General features: G+C 42.9%; 1 protein-coding gene across 1 annotated transcript in view; it reads left to right on the top strand.

Moving 5' to 3' along the window:
• twsg1a (twisted gastrulation BMP signaling modulator 1a) overlaps nucleotides 1-18,820 on the top strand; it is a 32,346-nt gene extending 13,526 nt beyond the window's left edge. Inside the window, exons 3-5 of the mRNA XM_034183684.1 lie at nucleotides 7,420-7,519; nucleotides 15,385-15,645; nucleotides 18,358-18,820. Coding sequence (XP_034039575.1) covers nucleotides 7,420-7,519; nucleotides 15,385-15,645; nucleotides 18,358-18,539 — 543 coding nt within the window. The 3' untranslated portion in view covers nucleotides 18,540-18,820. The remainder of the gene's footprint in view (nucleotides 1-7,419; nucleotides 7,520-15,384; nucleotides 15,646-18,357) is intronic.
• The last annotated feature ends 1,068 nt before the right edge of the window (nucleotides 18,821-19,888 follow it).

Genomic DNA, 19,888 nt, shown 5'->3' on the forward strand with positions numbered 1-19,888 from the left:
GGCAGGATTTAAGACGTATTGTTTTCTATCTTGGAGGTGGATTGAGACAGATTTGAGTAGGATTCTTCAAAGTCTGAACTCAGATGTGCTTGAATCTGACTTGCTCGGGGATCATGATATCAGACTTCCTCAGTGTGTTCGTGCACCCACAGCATCCTCTCCATATCAGTAGCGTGCGAGGACTTCTTTCTCTTCGGTGCCTTCTCACCAAAGGAATTCGCTGGGTGCGTTCCCTTCCATGTGTCTCACACACACCCTCGCTCTCACATCCAGATCCACACACAAAGACCCATGAGATGGACCCGTGTGTAGGAAAAAAACAGGTCCAAATGCCATCTGGTGAGAAAGCAACCCGGATTAAATCCATCTTGAGCCAGATTGCCAACCCCAGTCTGAACAGGGTCCAAACGTGTGATAACATGTGGGAGAGGTCTACCGTAAACAAAGGCTGATTGTTGAACACTGATGCATGTAGAATTAGGTGATTTCTGGTGTTTAACATAAAAATTGTGTTTTAAAAATGACTAAAGCATCTATGTTTGGCTTCTTAGACGACCTTAGAATGGAGGCAGAAGGCGGTATTTCAAAAATTTTCCGGGAGGTCATGACCCCGGATACCCCTAGTAGGGGTGGGAGCGTGCCTTCTGCACACCCAACCAAGTCACCCCCCCGCCCCCTCACCTGATGCTAGATCCGCCCCTGTGATGGAGCACTGTTGGATGGAGATTAACTGAGTTTGTCTCTAACGTTTGTGTCTCTGCGCTGCGGTTAATTTTGGCCCATGAATCATTGCTCAGGACAGGAGGTTCTGCAGCTCCCGCGACCCCACCGACATGAACCCGCTACCTGTCAGACTCCGGAGCGATGGAGCGTGTGCCGTGTGCCATGACGGGGAAACATCTCCGCCCCTCTGTGGAAGCTCCATGAAGCTTGTGATTAGTGGGTTCTGCTGCTATCTCCACTCACTTGTCGTAATTCTGTACAGCTTCCCCGGGACAGGGGGAGCAGAGGAGGAGGAGGTGTCCCGGGGATCCTGAGGCCTGTTCTGTCCACTTTGGCCTGTTTTACAGGGCGCAGCAGCAGCAGCAGCAGCACTTTCTTTTCCAGATTCTTTTTCTATTTTTTTCCCATCAGTCACAGCTGCTCCGTCTTTAACATATCCAGACCTTCTTCATGGACGTCACCACTTTTTCTTGCTGCAAGTCCCAGTTTTTGCTCGATTTTCAGGAGCACATTTCCGTCCAAAGTTGAGTCTGGTTTGTGAAATACCAGATGTGTTTCGCCCTGACGGCTGTGATTCTATATTTAATTATTTATTTTTTTCCCACTTTAATTCCACCTTTGGGAGTAGTAATTACGAGCTCACGTCTTGTTCAGAGGCTGGAAGCGAGCTGCGTGTGGTTTTGTGAGTCATGGTGAAGCTTTTATCGACGGCGAGGCTGTTTACGCACAGGAGACGGCGTTCGCCAGGGCACGAAGGAGGAGCAGAGGAGAGGGGGATTAACGGAAAGTACAAAAAAGAAAGGGGAAGGAAGGAGGGAGCAGGGAGGGGAAAATAGAGCCAGCGAGGAAAAGAAATAAAGGAGAAAGGGAGGGACGTCAGGGGGAAAGTGTGTGGCCGGGAGGAGCAGCCATGTTCTGCTCTCCAGGTGTTTTCTTCTCCCTCCTCGCCCCCCCGCCCTCCTCCCTGGTTGCAGTGACCTTGACTTGGAGGAATGTGCTCCCTGTTCTGGCTGCAGACAACAGAGAGGAGAAATAAGAACTTTGCTGGCAGACGAATCCGGGTTCAGTCTCACCGACATGTTTCACTTTGTTTCTTTTGAGATGACGAATTAAAGATGTTTACGGTTCAAGACTTTGGCCATCTGCAGATTTGATGCTTTTTTTTTTTAGAGATGTTTGTAGAATCTTTTGGAGCAAAACTACTATCGGTCTATAAAAGGTCTCTTTGAGGAACATGTGAACCACACTGTGGAACCACAGCGGATCCTGATTGTTGACACTCAAGCAGACCACCAGCACATCTTCTTCTCTCAAATCAAATCAAATCAAATCAAATCAAATCAATTTCATTTATATAGCGGGAAATCACAGCAAACAGTTGCCCCAAGGCGCTTTATATTGTAAGGCAAGGCCATACAATAATTACAGAAAAACCCCAACTGTCAAAATGACCCCCTGTGAGCAAGCACTTGGCGACAGTGGGAAGGAAAAACTCCCTTTTAACAGGAAGAAACCTCCAGCAGAACCAGGCTCAGGGAGGGGCAGTCTTCTGCTGGGACTGGTTGGGGCTGAGGGAGAGAACCAGGAAAAAGACATGCTGTGGAGGGGAGCAGAGATCAATCACTAATGATTAAATGCAGAGTGGTGCATACAGAGCAAAAAGAGAAAGAAACACTCAGTGCATCATGGGAACCCCCCAGCAGTCTAAGTCTATAGCAGCATAACTAAGGGATGGCTCAGGGTCACCTGATCCAGCCCTAACTATAAGCTTTAGCAAAAAGGAAAGTTTTAAGCCTAATCTTAAAAGTAGAGAGGGTGTCTGTCTCCCTGATCTGAATTGGGAGCTGGTTCCACAGGAGAGGAGCCTGAAAGCTGAAGGCTCTGCCTCCCATTCTACTCTTACAAACCCTAGGAACTACAAGTAAGCCTGCAGTCTGAGAGCGAAGCGCTCTATTGGGGTGATATGGTACTACGAGGTCCCTAAGATAAGATGGGACCTGATTATTCAAAACCTTATAAGTAAGAAGAAGAATTTTAAATTCTATTCTAGAATTAACAGGAAGCCAATGAAGAGAGGCCAATATGGGTGAGATATGCTCTCTCCTTCTAGTCCCTGTCAGTACTCTAGCTGCAGCATTTTGAATTAACTGAAGGCTTTTCAGGGAACTTTTAGGACAACCTGATAATAATGAATTACAATAGTCCAGCCTAGAGGAAATAAATGCATGAATTAGTTTTTCAGCATCACTCTGAGACAAGACCTTTCTAATTTTAGAGATATTGTGCAAATGCAAAAAAGCAGTCCTACATATTTGTTTAATATGCGCATTGAATGACATATCCTGATCAAAAATGAGTCCAAGATTTCTCACAGTATTACTAGAGGTCAGGGTAATGCCATCCAGAGTAAGGATCTGGTTAGACACCATGTTTCTAAAATTTGTGGGGCAAAGTACAACAACTTCAGTTTTATCTGAGTTTAAAAGCAGGAAATTAGAGGTCATCCATGTCTTTATGTCTGTAAGACAATCCTGCAGTTTAGCTAATTGGTGTGTGTCCTCTGACTTCATGGATAGATAAAGCTGAGTATCATCTGCGTTACAATGAAAATTTAAGCAATGCTGTCTAATAATACTGCCTAAGGGAAGCATGTATAAAGTGAATAAAATTGGTCCTAGCACAGAACCTTGTGGAACTCCATAATTAACCTTAGTCACAAGTAGCCGTCTGTCTGCTGCACCAAGGTGACACATTGGCATCCCCTTGATGTGTTCAAGTTACCCGTGTGCTGGATCACGTCCAGGCAAACGTTCCACATGTTCAAAACGTCGTAGCTGGTGTTCCCTCACAATGAAAGAGATACTCCTCATCTGAAAGCATCAACGTCAAACTGATTCCACAAAGAGCCAGTAACTGTTTGACACAAAGGTGTTTCAGCAGCGCCCAAGGATACTCTGGAGGAACTTGGTACCAGAGACGTTCAGTTGTCAGCTTGGGTCACTAGTGTCCAAGTCTCACAACTATATGTCATAAAACAGGAAATCCCAGGACCCAGAAGACTTGGACCTTCATTTTCTTGCAAAGGTTTTGGCATCATTAAACCAGTTTGTCCAGGACTCTCATGACTTCATAAGTACTTTCCAGGTGTCTCTTGAGCTCCAAGAAACATGAATGTCCACCATAAACAGATGGTCCAAAAAGACATTGAAAGCCTCACTCAGCTTCACAGGTATTGTAGTCAGTGTCTCCACGAATTCCACAAAGGTCACAACATCATCTGTAAAGTCAAGGTCAGTCCTTACAGACAGAGCTGCCCAGTTTGCTACCCAACGCCCAGTCCACACAAGTACTGAACAGCACAGGAGCCATAACACATCCCTGAGGAACCCCAGAATTCATTGGTTGGTTTATAAAATGCAACATTTTTACTTAACCTTGTTTTCTTGTGTACAACCGAGCTGACCACAGTCTCAAAGGTGTTTCCCACCAACCTTTTAGTTTACTTAAAAAATATTACAGCAGCGTCCATATACAGGTAGATCACCAGGGGTCTTAAAGTTTTATCTTAAAATACGAGGTAGAAACTGAGGTGATACGTCCCAGAATAAAATTGTTTTATCTCTCTAACCCTACGGTCACATTAGCTACAAGTGACAGCAAGCGATAACTTGCTGTTTTTTTTTCAAACCGAGTGGGACTTTTGCAGCGGCAAGCGACATCGGTTACTCTGCCGCCAGCTAGGCGGGGCCAAAATAGAACAGAAGTCTATTTTATGCAAATGCTGAGTGAGGCAATACGGCGACTGCCAATCCGAGTGAATAGGCAGCGTGACGTCAGCTGGTTGTTCGCGTGAACAAAATAATCCAAGGTGGTGGAAAAGGCTCTGAAATAGCTTAATTCTGTTTAACTTTAATCAGTTTCTCACATATTTGATAAAAGTTAGTGACAAATAAACACGTTGAAATCAGTCTCAGTCTGCAGTTCATCTCCACCTGAAAGACACTAACCACACGTTTGAGGACAAGGAAGTTAAAATCTTAGCCAGAGAGAAGAAATGGTTTGAGAGAGGTGTCAAGGAAGCATTCTATGTGAAACAGTTGAAACCCAGCCTTAACCGGGGAGGGGGTCTGAGACAAGCTTTGTCCCCTGTTTACAATGGGGTACTCAGGTCAAAGCAGTTTCAGTCTTTTGTTCATGGTAATGAGTCATTCATGTCATCAGGAGAGTCGTTAAGGGAGCCATCAGGAGAGGCTTCCGTCCCATCATTAGGAGGGACAGCTGCCCTGTCATTAGGAAGGTGCTAACTAGAGCACAATAGGTGCTAATTAGAGTTTAATCACTAGCCTATAGCAGTCGGCCTCTCGGTAGGAGGGGTCTGGTTAGGTTTAAAAAACTCCAGCTTTTGTTGGCTTCTGTTTATTCTTCTCTACAAGAGTCAGACAGAAGTCAGACTACCAGAGCAAGAATTTTAGCTGAGGAAGCTTCTGCGATTTGAAGCGAAACGTCCTCGCGTCAAGTAACCCAGTCCAGTCGAAGATTCAAGCTTCTCTACTTTGAAATCTAAAAACTCTGTTTTTGAAAACAGATAACACCTCTGAAGTGATTTGCAAGACAGCTTACAGATGTTAGCATCCCGAGCGATGTTCGGGTTTTAACGGTACTCTCGCTCCACGATACGTAATTACATCACTGTTCATACAAATTCTGTCAAAATAGTCTGTGATGAATGTTTTAGCTTAAAAAAAGACAACTTTTGCTGGAGTATAAGTTGTAATCTTGATGCTGTCTGTTTCTTATTTGTATGATTCTTCTGCAAGAGGTCATTCTTTGTTTCAGGCAGTAGTTCACTTTTCATAGTAGCATGATACGAACTGTTAAAAAAAAAAATTGATATAGGCTTCATGGTCCAATTATTATAATCCATGATGCATTATTGCACCCCTAGTGGTTATATGTATACTTCTATATCATGTGCGGAGAAGGATCTTTTTTGGTAAAAGATGTGAAATTTCAGCTGGAGTTTGTCAGAAGGCACATGGGAGGTTCAAGTCGGAATCCGTCTTTTTCCACTCCACCATGAAGCTTTAGAACTGGTGATGCAACAGACAAAAGTTGCACATTTTCTCCAATCACAGGAGCCTGTAACATCTTCACTGCAGTCTGTGTGTTTGGTGGCTTCCCTCACTAGTCTCTTTCTTGCATGGTCACTCTTGTTTTTTTTTTGTTGTTGTTGTTGTTTTTTTGAGAACTGCAGACTCCAGACAGATTTACCGTATGGTACCATGTGCTTGTATTTTTTAATGACTGATGTAAATGAGGTTCAGGACATATTTTGTAACTTCGAAAGTTCATGTATTCATCACCTGACTCATGTAAAAAAAAAAAAAACTAGCTGTGAAAGTGATGATTTGTATTCTCATCATTTTTATAGTTAGTCTGTCCAGTTACTTATGGCCCCAGATAACAGAGAGACTGTAGATAAAAGTGGCTGTAAGTCCTAAATGATTAATGCAGTATTTTTGCAAAGAGGCGACTTTACAAAATCTGTGTCTCTGTCCAGATACTTCTGGGCTGGCCTGCGCGATGCTCGTGCCTGCATGATGCTCATGTGTGCGTAATGCTCGTGTGTGCGTGATGGTCGTGCCTGCGTGATACTCGTGTCTGCGTGATGCTCGTGCGTGATGCTCGTGCCTGCGTGATGCTCGTGTGTGATGCTTGTGTCTGTGTGATGCTCGTGTGTGCGTGATGGTCGTGTGTGATGCTTGTGTCTGCGTGATGCTCGTGTGTGCGTGATGGTCGTGTGTGCGTGATGCTCGTGCCTGCGTGATGCTCGTGTGTGATGCTTGTGTCTGCGTGATGCTCGTGTGTGATGCTTGTGTCTGCGTGATGCTCGTGTGTGCGTGATGGTCGTGTGTGATGCTTGTGTCTGCGTGATGCTCGTGTGTGCGTGATGGTCGTGTGTGCGTGATGCTCGTGCCTGCGTGATGCTCGTGTGTGATGCTTGTGTCTGCGTGATGCTCGTGTGTGCGTGATGGTCGTGTGTGATGCTTGTGTCTGCGTGATGCTCGTGCCTGCGTGATGCTCGTGCGTGATGCTCGTGCCTCCGTGATGCTCGTGCGTGATGCTCGTGCCTGCGTGATGCTCGTGTGTGATGCTTGTGTCTGCGTGATGCTCGTGTGTGCGTGATGGTCGTGTGTGATGCTTGTGTCTGCGTGATGCTCGTGTGTGCGTGATGGTCGTGTGTGCGTGATGCTCGTGCCTGCGTGATGCTCGTGTGTGATGCTTGTGTCTGCGTGATGCTCGTGTGTGCGTGATGGTCGTGTGTGATGCTTGTGTCTGCGTGATGCTCGTGTGTGCGTGATGGTCGTGTGTGCGTGATGCTCGTGCCTGCGTGATGCTCGTGTGTGATGCTTGTGTCTGCGTGATGCTCGTGTGTGCGTGATGGTCGTGTGTGATGCTTGTGTCTGCGTGATGCTCGTGTGTGCGTGATGGTCGTGTGTGCGTGATGGTCGTGCCTGCGTGATGTTCGTGCGTGATGCTCGTGCGTGATGCTCGTGCGTGCGTGCGTGATGGTCATGCAGTATCTGCAGAACACATGTTGCTGCTGAGGTTTAGAGCCCTGATGTATTCTCAGACTTGGATAACGTGAATGTTTTCTGGTGATGGACTGATGCATTTGTGATGGTACTTCTGCAGGAACTGTGCCAGTGCCGCCCTTCTGATGGGAACTGTTCCTGCTGTAAAGAGTGCATGCTGTGTCTGGGCAATCTTTGGGAAGAGTGCTGCGACTGTGTGGGTGAGTTGCTTTGATGGAGTCCATGTTCTATATTTGACGGCTTACAGTGAAAACGACAGACTCAAATGGAGTCAACGACCATCGTTTCCCCTCTTTCACCTAAAATGTGACTGTTGATAGTGTGGAAATCAAATATGGACTAAAACATTTGGTAAAGTGGTGATTTTTGTACATGATATCTTGACAAAGACTTTGTGTACGAGGGTGAAACTCAGTACACGAAGTTTGCGCATGTTTTGATTCTAACTCTGGCCACCAGGGTGCAGAGTCACTGAAATTTTTATGTACGTGATATCTTGACAAAAAGTTTGTGGATCAAGGTGAAACTTGTTCCACAAGGTTACCTCAACAAGACCTTGAAGAAGTTTGACATTGGGTACATGTCAGTTGAAATTTTTTTCCACCAGGGGAAAGAGTAAAGAAGCTTGAATCTTCGACTGGATTGGGTTGCTTGACACGAGGACGTTTCTCTTCAAATTGCAGAGGCTTCCTCAGCTAACATTCTTGCTCTGGTAGTCTGACTTCTGTCTTGACCCTACCAGCAACTCAGTCCAGTCGAAGATTCAAGCTTCTCTGCTATGGAAACCACCTGGACAACTGAGAGCCTACACAGAAACCAGGGGAAAGAGTCTTTGAATCTGTGTGTACGAGTACTCTGAAACCTCCACATGGTCTGCATGGATTATGATGGAACGTGCAGCTGTACCTTATACATTGTTAAGATGTTGCACAAGTCTGAGGTCAGGCTCGATGACAGGTTAGACTCAGTACTGCCTCTGTTTAGACATGTTCAAAATAATTATTCTAAAGTTGTGGCTGCCTCTGATGTTCAGAATGTTTAAAGTAAACGCACACACACAGATATACGATATACTGTATGTATATATATATATATATATATATATATATACAGTATATATATATATATATATATATATATATATACAGTATATATATATATATATATATATATATATATATATATATATATATATATATATATATATATATATATAGGCCATAAGTCCTAAATGGGCACCAATGGGCCTCGGGGTATATATAGGATTTACTGCTAGTAGTGGTAGTACTTCTTCACCCTCTTCCTCTTCTTCCTTGAATTAAAGCTGAAAGTCCACACTGTGAGAATATCGTGACTGTTTAATTTCAACTCCATTTTTGTGGTGTACAGATTCGAAAATGACAAAGAATGTGTCTGACTGCTAATAAATAATGTTTCCAAACTCTCATTTGTTCAGATCCGCCCTAAATTTTAGGTGTTTCCACTTCCAGTTAGACCCAACCCTTTAAGTACTTTTTCATTAAAAAAAACAAAAAACTATTTGACACTTTAAAAAATGCGTTTTGTACAGAGATTTGCAGTCCAGATTACAAAACAAGTGTGATGTCAGCAAATCCAGATCCAGAGGAGGACTGAGTGTCCATTAGAACCAAAACCAAGTGGAAGCTTGTTGTTGTTGTTGTAGTACGTGTGAGCAGGTAACATTAAAGTCACATGATCACTGTGACACCACATGGATTTAAAGTTGTCCAGAAGGTGAAAGGACCTGGAAGCCAGATGAGAGATTCAGCAGGAGGCCATCCTGCTCCAGTGAACTTTGACCTTCAGGCCCCTGAGGTTCAGTGGGGGTGTAACAAGAACACACCGACCTCTGAGCCGGTCCGAGGTCCGCTTCAAACCGGCTCTGACAGACGGGTCTGACTGCGTGCTGACACGGAGGCCTTGTTGAAGCTCTTTTATGTGGAATGCAAACACGGGCACATGACGCTGACCGGGCCTGACCTGACACACACACACACACACACACACACACACACACACACACACACACACACACACACACACACACACACACACACACACACACACACACACACACAGAGGCGGCTTGTGGGTTCCAGTGAGTATATACGTCTTATTTACTCTCCGTTTTTAGCCTGATGTCCACATTGAGGACGTTTTCAGTCTAAACGTGCTGCTGTCTTTGAAGTCTCCCGTCCCAGCAGAAGGAAAAGGACCGTTTGTGCAGGAAGGGAGGGAGGACTTTATTTAAAACAGCTGCTCAGCCTCTGTTTTGGGTTTGTCATCCAGCTCCTCTGTCAGACTCTACGTGATGAGATTTACCCGTTAAGTATAATTCACTTTTACTCATCTGACAGCTTAGAAAGATTATATCTGAGGTTGTCGGCACGAGTGGTTACTACTGTATGTGGAACCCAAATGGGGTGTTTAAAGGTTTTTAAGTGCGATAAGATACTTTTTGACAGCAGTGCGGTTTTACTGAGCTGCCCACGTAAATTAATGTGCGTTTCATTTAATTTGGACACACTGAAACGTAATCAAGTTGTCCTTCATTTTTCCACCGCTATGCAAATTTATTTTTCATTGTCATCTATAAACTGCAATGAGCTTTAGTGCATCCAAACAGACAAGCTACGGTCAGTCACATGACATAACAATCACAGTCTGCTCTCTGCTGTCGGTTGGTTGACCTGTAATAGTCATTTAGTCTATAATAGTCATACATTTAGACGGGTCACATGTACCCGTCTAAATGTACTTCATTATAACTTTAGTAGTACCTGATTTGGAAAAGGAGATAAATTTCACATCTTGATTGTAGAGAGATTTTCTGAGGCTTTCAATGTACCCTGCAAAATGAAGGAGGGAAGTAGGTAGGGAATTAAGTATAGGCGTAAGTAGGTAGGTAAACAATTACGTATAGAGGTAAGTAGGTAGGTAGGCAATTAAGTATAGAGGTAAGTAGATAGGTAGGTAGGCAATTAAGTATAGGGGTAAGTAGGTAGGTAGGTAGGCAATTACGTATAGGGGTAAGTAGGTAGGTAGGTAGACAATTAAGTATAGAGGTAAGTAGGTAGGTAGGTAGGTAGACAATTAAGTATAGAGGTAAGTAGGTAGGTAGGTAGACAATTAAGTATAAGGGTAAGTAGGTAGGTAGGTAGGCAATTAAGTATAGAGGTAAGTAGATAGGTAGGTAGGCAATTAAGTATAGGGGTAAGTAGGTAGGTAGGTAGGTAGGCAATTACGTATAGGGGTAAGTAGGTAGGTAGACAATTAAGTATAGAGGTAAGTAGGTAGGTAGGTAGATAGACAATTAAGTATAGAGGTAAGTAGGTAGGTAGGTAGGTAGACAATTAAGTATAGAGGTAAGTAGGTAGGTAGGTAGACAATTAAGTATAAGGGTAAGTAGGTAGGTAGGTAGGTAGGTAGGCAATTACGTATAGGGGTAAGTAGGTAGGTAGGTAGACAATTAAGTATAGGGGTAAGTAGGTAGGTAGGTAGGTAGGTAGGTAGGTAGGTAGATAGGCAATTATGTATAGGGGTAAGTAGGTAGGTAGGTAGACAATTACGTATAGGGGTAAGTAGGTAGGTAGGTAGACAATTACGTATAGAGGTAAGTAGGTAGGTAGGTAGGCAATTATGTATAGGGGTAAGTAGGTAGGTAGGTAGACAATTAAGTATAGGGGTAAGTAGGTAGGTAGGTAGGCAATTACGTATAGGGGTAAGTAGGTAGGTAGATAGACAATTAAGTATAGAGGTAGGTAGGTAGGTAGACAATTAAGTATAGAGGTAAGTAGGTAGGTAGGTAGGTAGGCAATTAAGTATAGAGGTAAGTAGATAGGTAGATAGGCAATTAAGTATAGGGGTAAGTAGGTAGGTAGGTAGGTAGGCAATTGTGTATAGGGCTAAGTAGGTAGGTAGGTAGACAATTAAGTATAGAGGTAAGTAGGTAGGTAGGTAGACAATTAAGTATACGGGTAAGTAGGTAGGTAGGCAGTTATGTATAGGGGTAAGTAGGTAGGTAGGTAGACAATTAAGTATAGGGGTAAGTAGGTAGGTAGGTAGGTAGGCAATTACATATAGGGGTAAGTAGGTAGGTAGGTAGGTAGACAATTACGTATAGGGGTAAGTAGGTAGGTAGCTAGGTAGGCAATTATGTATAGGGGTAAGTAGGTAGGTAGGTAGACAATTAAGTATAGAGGTAAGTAGGTAGGTAGGTAGACAATTAAGTATAGAGGTAAGTAGGTAGGTAGGTAGGCAATTATGTATAGGGGTAAGTAGGTAGGTAGCTAGGTAGGCAATTACGTATAGGGGTAAGTAGGTAGGTAGGTAGACAATTAAGTATAGGGGTAAGTAGGTAGGTAGGTAGGTAGGCAATTACGTATAGGGGTAAGTAGGTAGGTAGGTAGACAATTAAGTATAGGGGTAAGTAGGTAGGTAGGTAGGTAGGCAATTACGTATAGGGGTAAGTAGGTAGGTAGGTAGACAATTAAGTATAGGGCTTTCAATGTACCCTGCAAAATGAAGGAGGGAAGTAGGTAGGGAATTAAGTATAGGCGTAAGTAGGTAGGTAAACAATTAAGTATAGAGGTAAGTAGGTAGGTAGGCAATTAAGTATAGAGGTAAGTAGATAGGTAGGTAGGCAATTAAGTATAGGGGTAGGTAGGTAGGTAGGTAGGTAGACAATTAAGTATAGAGGTAAGTAGGTAGTTAGGTAGGTAGACAATTAAGTATAGAGGTAAGTAGGTAGGTAGGTAGACAATTAAGTATAAGGGTAAGTAGGTAGGTAGGTAGGTAGGTAGGCAATTAAGTATAGAGGTAAGTAGATAGGTAGGTAGGCAATTAAGTATAGGGGTAAGTAGGTAGGTAGGTAGGTAGGCAATTACGTATAGGGGTAAGTAGGTAGGTAGGTAGACAATTAAGTATAGAGGTAAGTAGGTAGGTAGGTAGATAGACAATTAAGTATAGAGGTAAGTAGGTAGGTAGGTAGGTAGGTAGACAATTAAGTATAGAGGTAAGTAGGTAGGTAGGTAGACAATTAAGTATAGAGCTAAGTAGGTAGGTAGGTAGATAGGCAATTAAGTATAGAGGTAAGTAGATAGGTAGGTAGGCAATTAAGTATGGGGTAAGTAGATAGGTAGGTAGGCAATTGTGTATAGGGCTAAGTAGGTAGGTAGGTAGACAATTAAGTATAGAGGTAAGTAGGTAGGTAGGTAGACAATTAAGTATAAGGGTAAGTAGGTAGGTAGGCAATTACGTATAGGGGTAAGTAGGTAGGTAGGTAGACAATTAAGTATAGGGGTAAGTAGGTAGGTAGGTAGGTAGGCAATTACGTATAGGGGTAAGTAGGTAGGTAGGTAGGCAGACAATTACGTATAGGGGTAAGTAGGTAGGTAGCTAGGTAGGCAATTACGTATAGGGGTAAGTAGGTAGGTAGGTAGACAATTAAGTATAGGGGTAAGTAGGTAGGTAGGTAGGTAGGCAATTACGTATAGGGGTAAGTAGGTAGGTAGGTAGACAATTAAGTATAGGGGTAAGTAGGTAGGTAGGTAGGTAGGCAATTACGTATAGGGGTAAGTAGGTAGGTAGGTAGACAATTACATATAGGGGTAAGTAGGTAGGTAGGTAGACAATTACGTATAGGGGTAAGTAGGTACGTAGGTAGGTAGACAATTAAGTATAGAGGTAAGTAGGTAGGTAGGTAGGTAGACAATTAAGTATAGAGGTAAGTAGGTAGGTAGGCAATTACGTATAGGGGTAAGTAGGTAGGTAGGTAGACAATTAAGTATAGAGGTAAGTAGGTAGGTAGGTAGGTAGACAATTAAGTACAGAGGTAAGTAGGTAGGTAGGTAGGCAATTACGTATAGGGGTAAGTAGGTAGGTAGGTAGACAATTAAGTATAGGGGTAAGTAGGTAGGTAGGTAGGCAATTAAGTATAGGGGTAAGTAGGCAGGTAGACAGACAATTAAGTATAGGGGTAAGTAGGTAGGTAGGTAGGCAATTAAGTATAGGGGTAAGTAGGCAGGTAGACAATTACGTATAGGGGTAAGTAGGTAGGTAGGTAGACAATTAAGTATAGAGGTAAGTAGGTAGGTAGGTAGGTAGACAATTAAGTATAGGGGTAAGTAGGTAGGTAGGTAGGTAGGTAGGCAATTACGTATAGGGGTAAGTAGGTAGGTAGGTAGGTAGACAATTAAGTATAGAGGTAAGTAGGTAGGTAGGTAGACAATTAAGTATAGAGGTAAGTAGGTAGGTAGGTAGGTAATTAGGTATAGAGGTAATTAGGTAGGTAGGCAGGTAGGCAATTAAGTATAGGGGTAAGTAGGTAGGTAGGTAGGTAGGCAATTAAGTATAGAGGTAAGTTGGTAGATAGGTAGGTAGGCAATAAAGTATAGGGGTAGGTAGGTAGGTAGGTACGTAATGAAGTATAGGTGTAAGTAGGTAGGTAGGTAGGTAATTAATTAAGTATAGGGGTAAGTAGGTAGGTAGGTAGGTAGGTAGGTAGGTAGGTGTAGGTAGGTAGGTAGGTAATTAATTAAGTATAGGGGTAAGTAGGTAGGTAGGTAGTTAGGCAATTAAGTATAGGGGTAAGTAAGTAGGTAGGTAGGTAGGCAATTACATATAGGGGAAAGTAGGTAGGTAGGTAGGTAGGTAGGTAGACAATTAAGTATAGAGGTAAGTTGGTAGATAGGTAGGTAGGCAATAAAGTATAGGGGTAGGTAGGTAGGTAGACAATTAAGTATAGAGGTAAGTAGGTAGGTAGGTAGGCAATTAAGTATAGGGTTAAGTAGGTAGGTAGGTAGGCAATTACGTATAGGGGTAAGTAGGTAGGTAGGTAGGTAGACAATTAAGTATAGAGGTAAGTTGGTAGATAGGTAGGTAGGCAATCAAGTATAGGGGTAAGTAAGTAGGTAGGTAGGTAGGTAGGTAGGTAGGTAGGCAATTAAGTATAGGGGTAAGTAGGTAGGTAGGTAGGTAGCTAGGTAATGAAGTTACGTGTAAGTAGGTAGGTAGGTAGGTAATTAATTAAGTATAGGGGTAAGTAGGTAGGTAGGTAGGTAATGAAGTATAGGTGTAAGTAGGTAGGTACTTAGGTAGGTAGGTAGACAAAAACAGCTTTGACAACAGTTAATCCGCTAACTGAAAAGTTATCTTTTATAAAGTTAAACCGATAAAACACTAAAAAAAATTTAGTGGAAGTTACAGTTAAAAGCTAAACCAATAACTTTCAGTATTGATTTCAGTACACTAGCAGCTACTGACAACAATGAGCCAGCGCTTCTGTGTCAGATTAGCTTTCTCTCAGCCAAAGAGACCTAGTGACTGAGGAGAAAAACTAAAGACAATTCCTCTTTACACCATAATGACTCACCAGCATATCATGTTAGTCATCAACAGGCATGCCATGTTTATGGTTAAAATTTTAACCAAACTAATTCCAGACAAGTTATTTAAATTAAAGTCACGTCTGGGTTTTATAAAGTGAAAATATCAGCTATATGTTTTAGTTTTAAAGTAATGCACTAATGAAGGTTTTAGTGTTTGGACCACCCATGCTGTAGTCCATTATGGGTAAAGATTCACGACAGGAGAAATGCATTGAGATGCTCTGATGAGGCTGCACTTTAACTGCTGCACACAGACAACAGTATTAAACTCTTTCTATATTGTGCCTAAGACTCTAGTGAATATATTCTCTGGGTTTATAGACTTTGTTATTGTGTTTGTTTTATGTAAACACCTGAATTCATCTTGTCAGGTTTTTGACAGGTTTTCATAATGTCAGTGTTTTTTTGAAAGAAATTGATCAAAATATGGAAAAAGGAACGAGAATCCACATCTGGACCCAAATCATCACCAAAATCCAGCAGGTTCTTGCTCTTGCTGTGATCGATCACACAATCACGCCATGAGTGTAGAGATCCAATGAAAAAATAATCCTGCTAACAGACAATCAAACAATCCAGCGAATTTGTCACTGAAGTCATAATTGAGGAGTAATTCTGACATATTTTGTGTGTCTGCCTGGCTGGATGTGTGTCAGGGATGTGTAATCCCCGGAACTACAGTGACTCTCCCGCCACGTCCAAGAGCACAGTGGAGGAGCTGCACCGCCCGATCCCATCGCTGTTTCGCGCCCTGACAGAAGGCGACGCGCCCATCAACATGATGGTGGTGTCCTTCCCTGTCGCTGAGGAGCTCTCCCATCACGAGAACCTGGTGTCCTTCCTGGAGTCGCTCGACAACCAACACCAGAATGTGTCGGTGCCCGGCAACAGCATCCACACCAGCTACGACTCACAAGGTAAAGCTCGACTTCAGCTCATTGAAGTATGATTTCAAAACCACTTTCTACAAAATTAATAGCAGCTGATCATTTTGCCTCTGCCTCTTATTGCTACTGTGACCAAGGGGTGATGGGTTCCTGGGTCAAACCCCACCCCTGCCACATTTCTCCATGTAATGTGGAGTTGAGTCAGGAAGGGCACTTGGTGTGAAATTTGTGCCAAATCATCATGCAGATCCACCTTGGATCTGCTGTGGTGACCTCAAGTGAAAACAACGGAGCAGCCAAAGGGACTTACTTTCTTTTATTCAGTGAAATAAAAATGTCGACCTTGGCAAAAATAACACCAATACCGATATGTTTGTGAAAGTGTTTGTTTGTTAGTTAGTTTGTTTGTTAAGGTGCGTTTACACATAAGCAAGACGCATTACGAATGTCATTTTTCTGTCATTCGTGACACATTCCTGACATTCTTAATGTGACTTAACGCATCTTAATAGGTTTCTTAATAGTGCGTGTTGGTGCGTGATATTCTTGATATTCATGGAGCATGTTTATGCCTGTCAAAAAATCTTCCACGAATGTCACACACCACCCTCATTTCGCCTCATGTCGTGGAGGACGCAACTGAGCGTATTGATCTGTCTTGATGAGTATTGATCCTTAATAGAGCGTGACAGCGTTCGTAGTGGTTCCTGTGATGGTTCTTGGAGCCCAAACTGCCACGCATTATTACGAAGTGACACGGAAACTGTCAAGTTTTGACACGACTTGTAACGTGGCGTCACAATTCACTGCGCACCACAACGAATCAGTTTTCTGTCACGTGCACACAATTAAACTCGGCTCCACAGCGTTCAGTTTGATGCAGTATGCCGAAGAGGAACAGTGACACAAAGTCTGCCAAGTGTCGTTCCACAGTTCCTGCTGAAGCTCCTCAGGGCGCTCCTGCAGGTGTTCCACCTGCTGTTGTAACCGATTAGTGGGAGAACGAGTCTGAGCAACCAGAGGAGCGAGAGGAGACTCACGTGCAGCCAGACATCTCTGCACCTCCTCCAGTCCGGCGGAGGAAGAAGCGTGCGCACAATTAAATCCTGCTGCACCACATTCAGTTTGATTGCTGACACCAAGTCAGCTAAAAGACTAATTTCAGTGGTATTCAGCGCGCTCCTGCAGGTGTTCCACCTGCTGCATGTGCCTGTTGTTTGGGAGAACGCGTGAGACGAGAGCCGCATGAAGCCACACATCTGGCTCTGTCCTCCTCCTCCTCCTCCTCTCTGCACCACTCCATGGCACAGAACCCAACTACACATGCAGTCATAAAGTTCATCTGAAAAACTGGAGAAATCTGAATTAGGTTGGATGAATATGGGTGTGTGTGTGGAGACAATTCACCTCGTTCACAACATGACAGAACTTAATGATGCGCTGTTACACGCAATAGTGCACAACAATGCTTAACACTATTCTTGACTGTGTGTAATGGTTCCTGATAATTTTCCAACAACACGTGTCATTAATCGGAACATGTGGTAACAGTTTGCAGCAGTTCCTGAGGACACCTGACGCCTCTGCCCCGAATCATCACGTTCGTGATCAGCGGCCCAGAATGTGTACTTCGTGGCATTCGTGACTTGTCGTCATTATGTGTAAACGCAGCATTAGCAGCAGATAACTAAAAAGAGTAATGAACATATTTAATTAAAATTTTGTGAGTATGGCAACATTTAACTCAAAATGTTGTGAGAGGATGGTGATGAAATGTGGTGAGTGGATTAATAATGTCCTAGAAAATGAGGAAATCTATTTTGGAGGTATTTATTCTATGAAGGCCTTCTAGTTATAAATGTTTTCCTAACATTGGGAAATATGACATTTGGACTAATTTTTCATACAGTAATAAACCAATATTTATAAATCTATGATGCCATTGTGTCAGTAAAGTATGCAAAGCGTGCATGCAGTATATGGTTCAGGTGAAGATGTGGATCTGGTTCTACCAAAATATTTTATATAGGAATTCTTTAGTTATGAAGCAAAAACAGGAAAAACTCCACATTAGACGTCTTCACACATCCAACACTTTGAAATTGGGGTAGAGCAATTATTGGTGCCAATAATTAGCCAGGCTGATACATATATATTAGTTGTCAACCAAATATCAACCTGGGTGATTATCAGCATGAGCAATTATCGGTACTGGTTACCGACCTGGGGTCAACCAACTGAATATCAGCACCGATAATTGGTTTCAGTCGGTCGACCCCTACTTTGAAACTCAGAGCTATGACTTCTCTCTGCACCCAGACATGCCTGCATTCACGTCTAAAAACAGAGACACAGTCTGAAAGTAACCTGAAGATAATTAGAGCCGGTTTGAAATATGCTAAGCAGAGATCGATATCATTCATTACACTGATTCTGGTTAACTTGTCAGCTTGAACAAACTTGCTTGTGTTTGTTTTTGTGCTTGCTTGTGTTTGCGGCTCTTTTCTCTTGCCATGTCACGTCCAAAGCTATTAACGACAAAGACGCACTCACCGAGGACTCACCTGACCAGATCTCACAAAAACACGCAGTCACACTCACCAACGCCAGCATCATTTTGCTCCTGACGTAACAGCGGGATCTGGGTTAACCGTAATTGCTTCAAAATGGCACTCGCCATAAACCTTGTTTACTGGCTTTGTGACTCCTGTCTGACGTTTACTCGTGCCTTTTTTATTTCAGAAAACATGTGCACGGTGGTCTACTTTGATGACTGCGTGTCTATCCGTCAGTGCAAACTATACTGCGAGTCAATGGGAGGGTCCAAGTACCGCTGGTTCCACAACGCTTGCTGCCAGTGCATCGGACCCGAGTGCCTGGACTACGGCAGCAAGGCTGTGAAGTGCATGAATTGCCTTTTCTGAAATGCAGGAGCATGTTGGTACCAAATGTTTGGACCTTAGCAGAGGACTGCGAGCGGATGAACCAGTTACGTGTCTGCATTCCTCAGTTACCTTGTAAAATAAAACCTCCACCCCTCTGTTCCCTGCCAGTTCTGTTACTCTGCAGCCCCCCCCCCCCCCCCGCTGTATATTTAGATATGTTTTTAATAGTGGTTTTTTTTTTACTAGGGGTGTATGTAAATAATGTACTTTTTTACAAATATAAATCCTAATCTTGTGCCAAATAAAGAAATATTTGATGACATGAGTGTTAACTTTGCAGTATTTTGTCAAAGGTGGATGGTACGAGTGCAATAGTCAATGTTTGTCTTTCCGGTTGCTTGTCTCCTGCTTTATTGCAGGAAGCAGCACATCGTTTCCTGGGAAAACAAAGTTATTATTATACCATTCTGGTCCACAGGTGTTCCAGCACTGCAAGTGGGGAAAACAGAACATTTACCGATGCCAACCTCAGACACACAGTCGCTCTTTGTAATGCCGGTGGCAGCGTGTTCTGTCTCGCCAGTGTTCTCTCCGGTTGGCAAGCAACAGCAGTTTGCACAGATGAATGTGCAAACAATGAGACCTTGTTTGTCTTTTAATGATATTGAATTGTGACTTCATTTTGCCACTTTAGCTGAGGGACCTGAGGACTGATGGTGAGCATCACATCTCGTTGTGACTAATTTACCTTACAGATGGTGCTTACGCATTGTTGGATTCTTACCCATATTAGGAAACATTTTAGTATTATAAAAGAGGGACTCAAGACCATTACTGTCTGAATTTGACATGACTTCTCTACAAAATTTATCTGAAAATTGTGATAGGTGCTAAATGCACTACTTGTTTTCTTCATCCATTGCCGGTTTGTCTTGTGAAAGATCTGTGGTCGACACGAGTCATCCATGAGCCAGTAGTCAAATTTGACTTTATCAGTACTACTTACATTTACAATCCAGCCTCACTGTACCATGACCTTCACAAAAACGTATGGCATCCAACCCAGGGTGTTCACTGTAGTCAGGTAGATGTCAATAAAGGATTACATGGGGCCAAAAATTAAAACTTCTCCAGTTATATTGAAAACTATACCATATTATTTGACTGATAATAAAGATTCCAAAAAGGTATAGTTTGGACTATCTATGACTAAATGCTATGGAGTTACGGGGTAAAAACACCAAAAATGGTGACAAAAGACAATTTCCCTTTGTGCAAGGGTCAAAGTTAAAGTTTTTAAATTGATGCAACTTATTGGTTGAGGAAATAAGATTCATAAATGGAATAGTTTTGACAATGTTGAATCCTTGGTCTCCAAAGTAAAGTTC

Source organism: Thalassophryne amazonica, chromosome 12 (genome assembly GCF_902500255.1).
Source record: "Thalassophryne amazonica chromosome 12, fThaAma1.1, whole genome shotgun sequence".
Lineage (NCBI taxonomy): Eukaryota > Metazoa > Chordata > Actinopteri > Batrachoidiformes > Batrachoididae > Thalassophryne > Thalassophryne amazonica.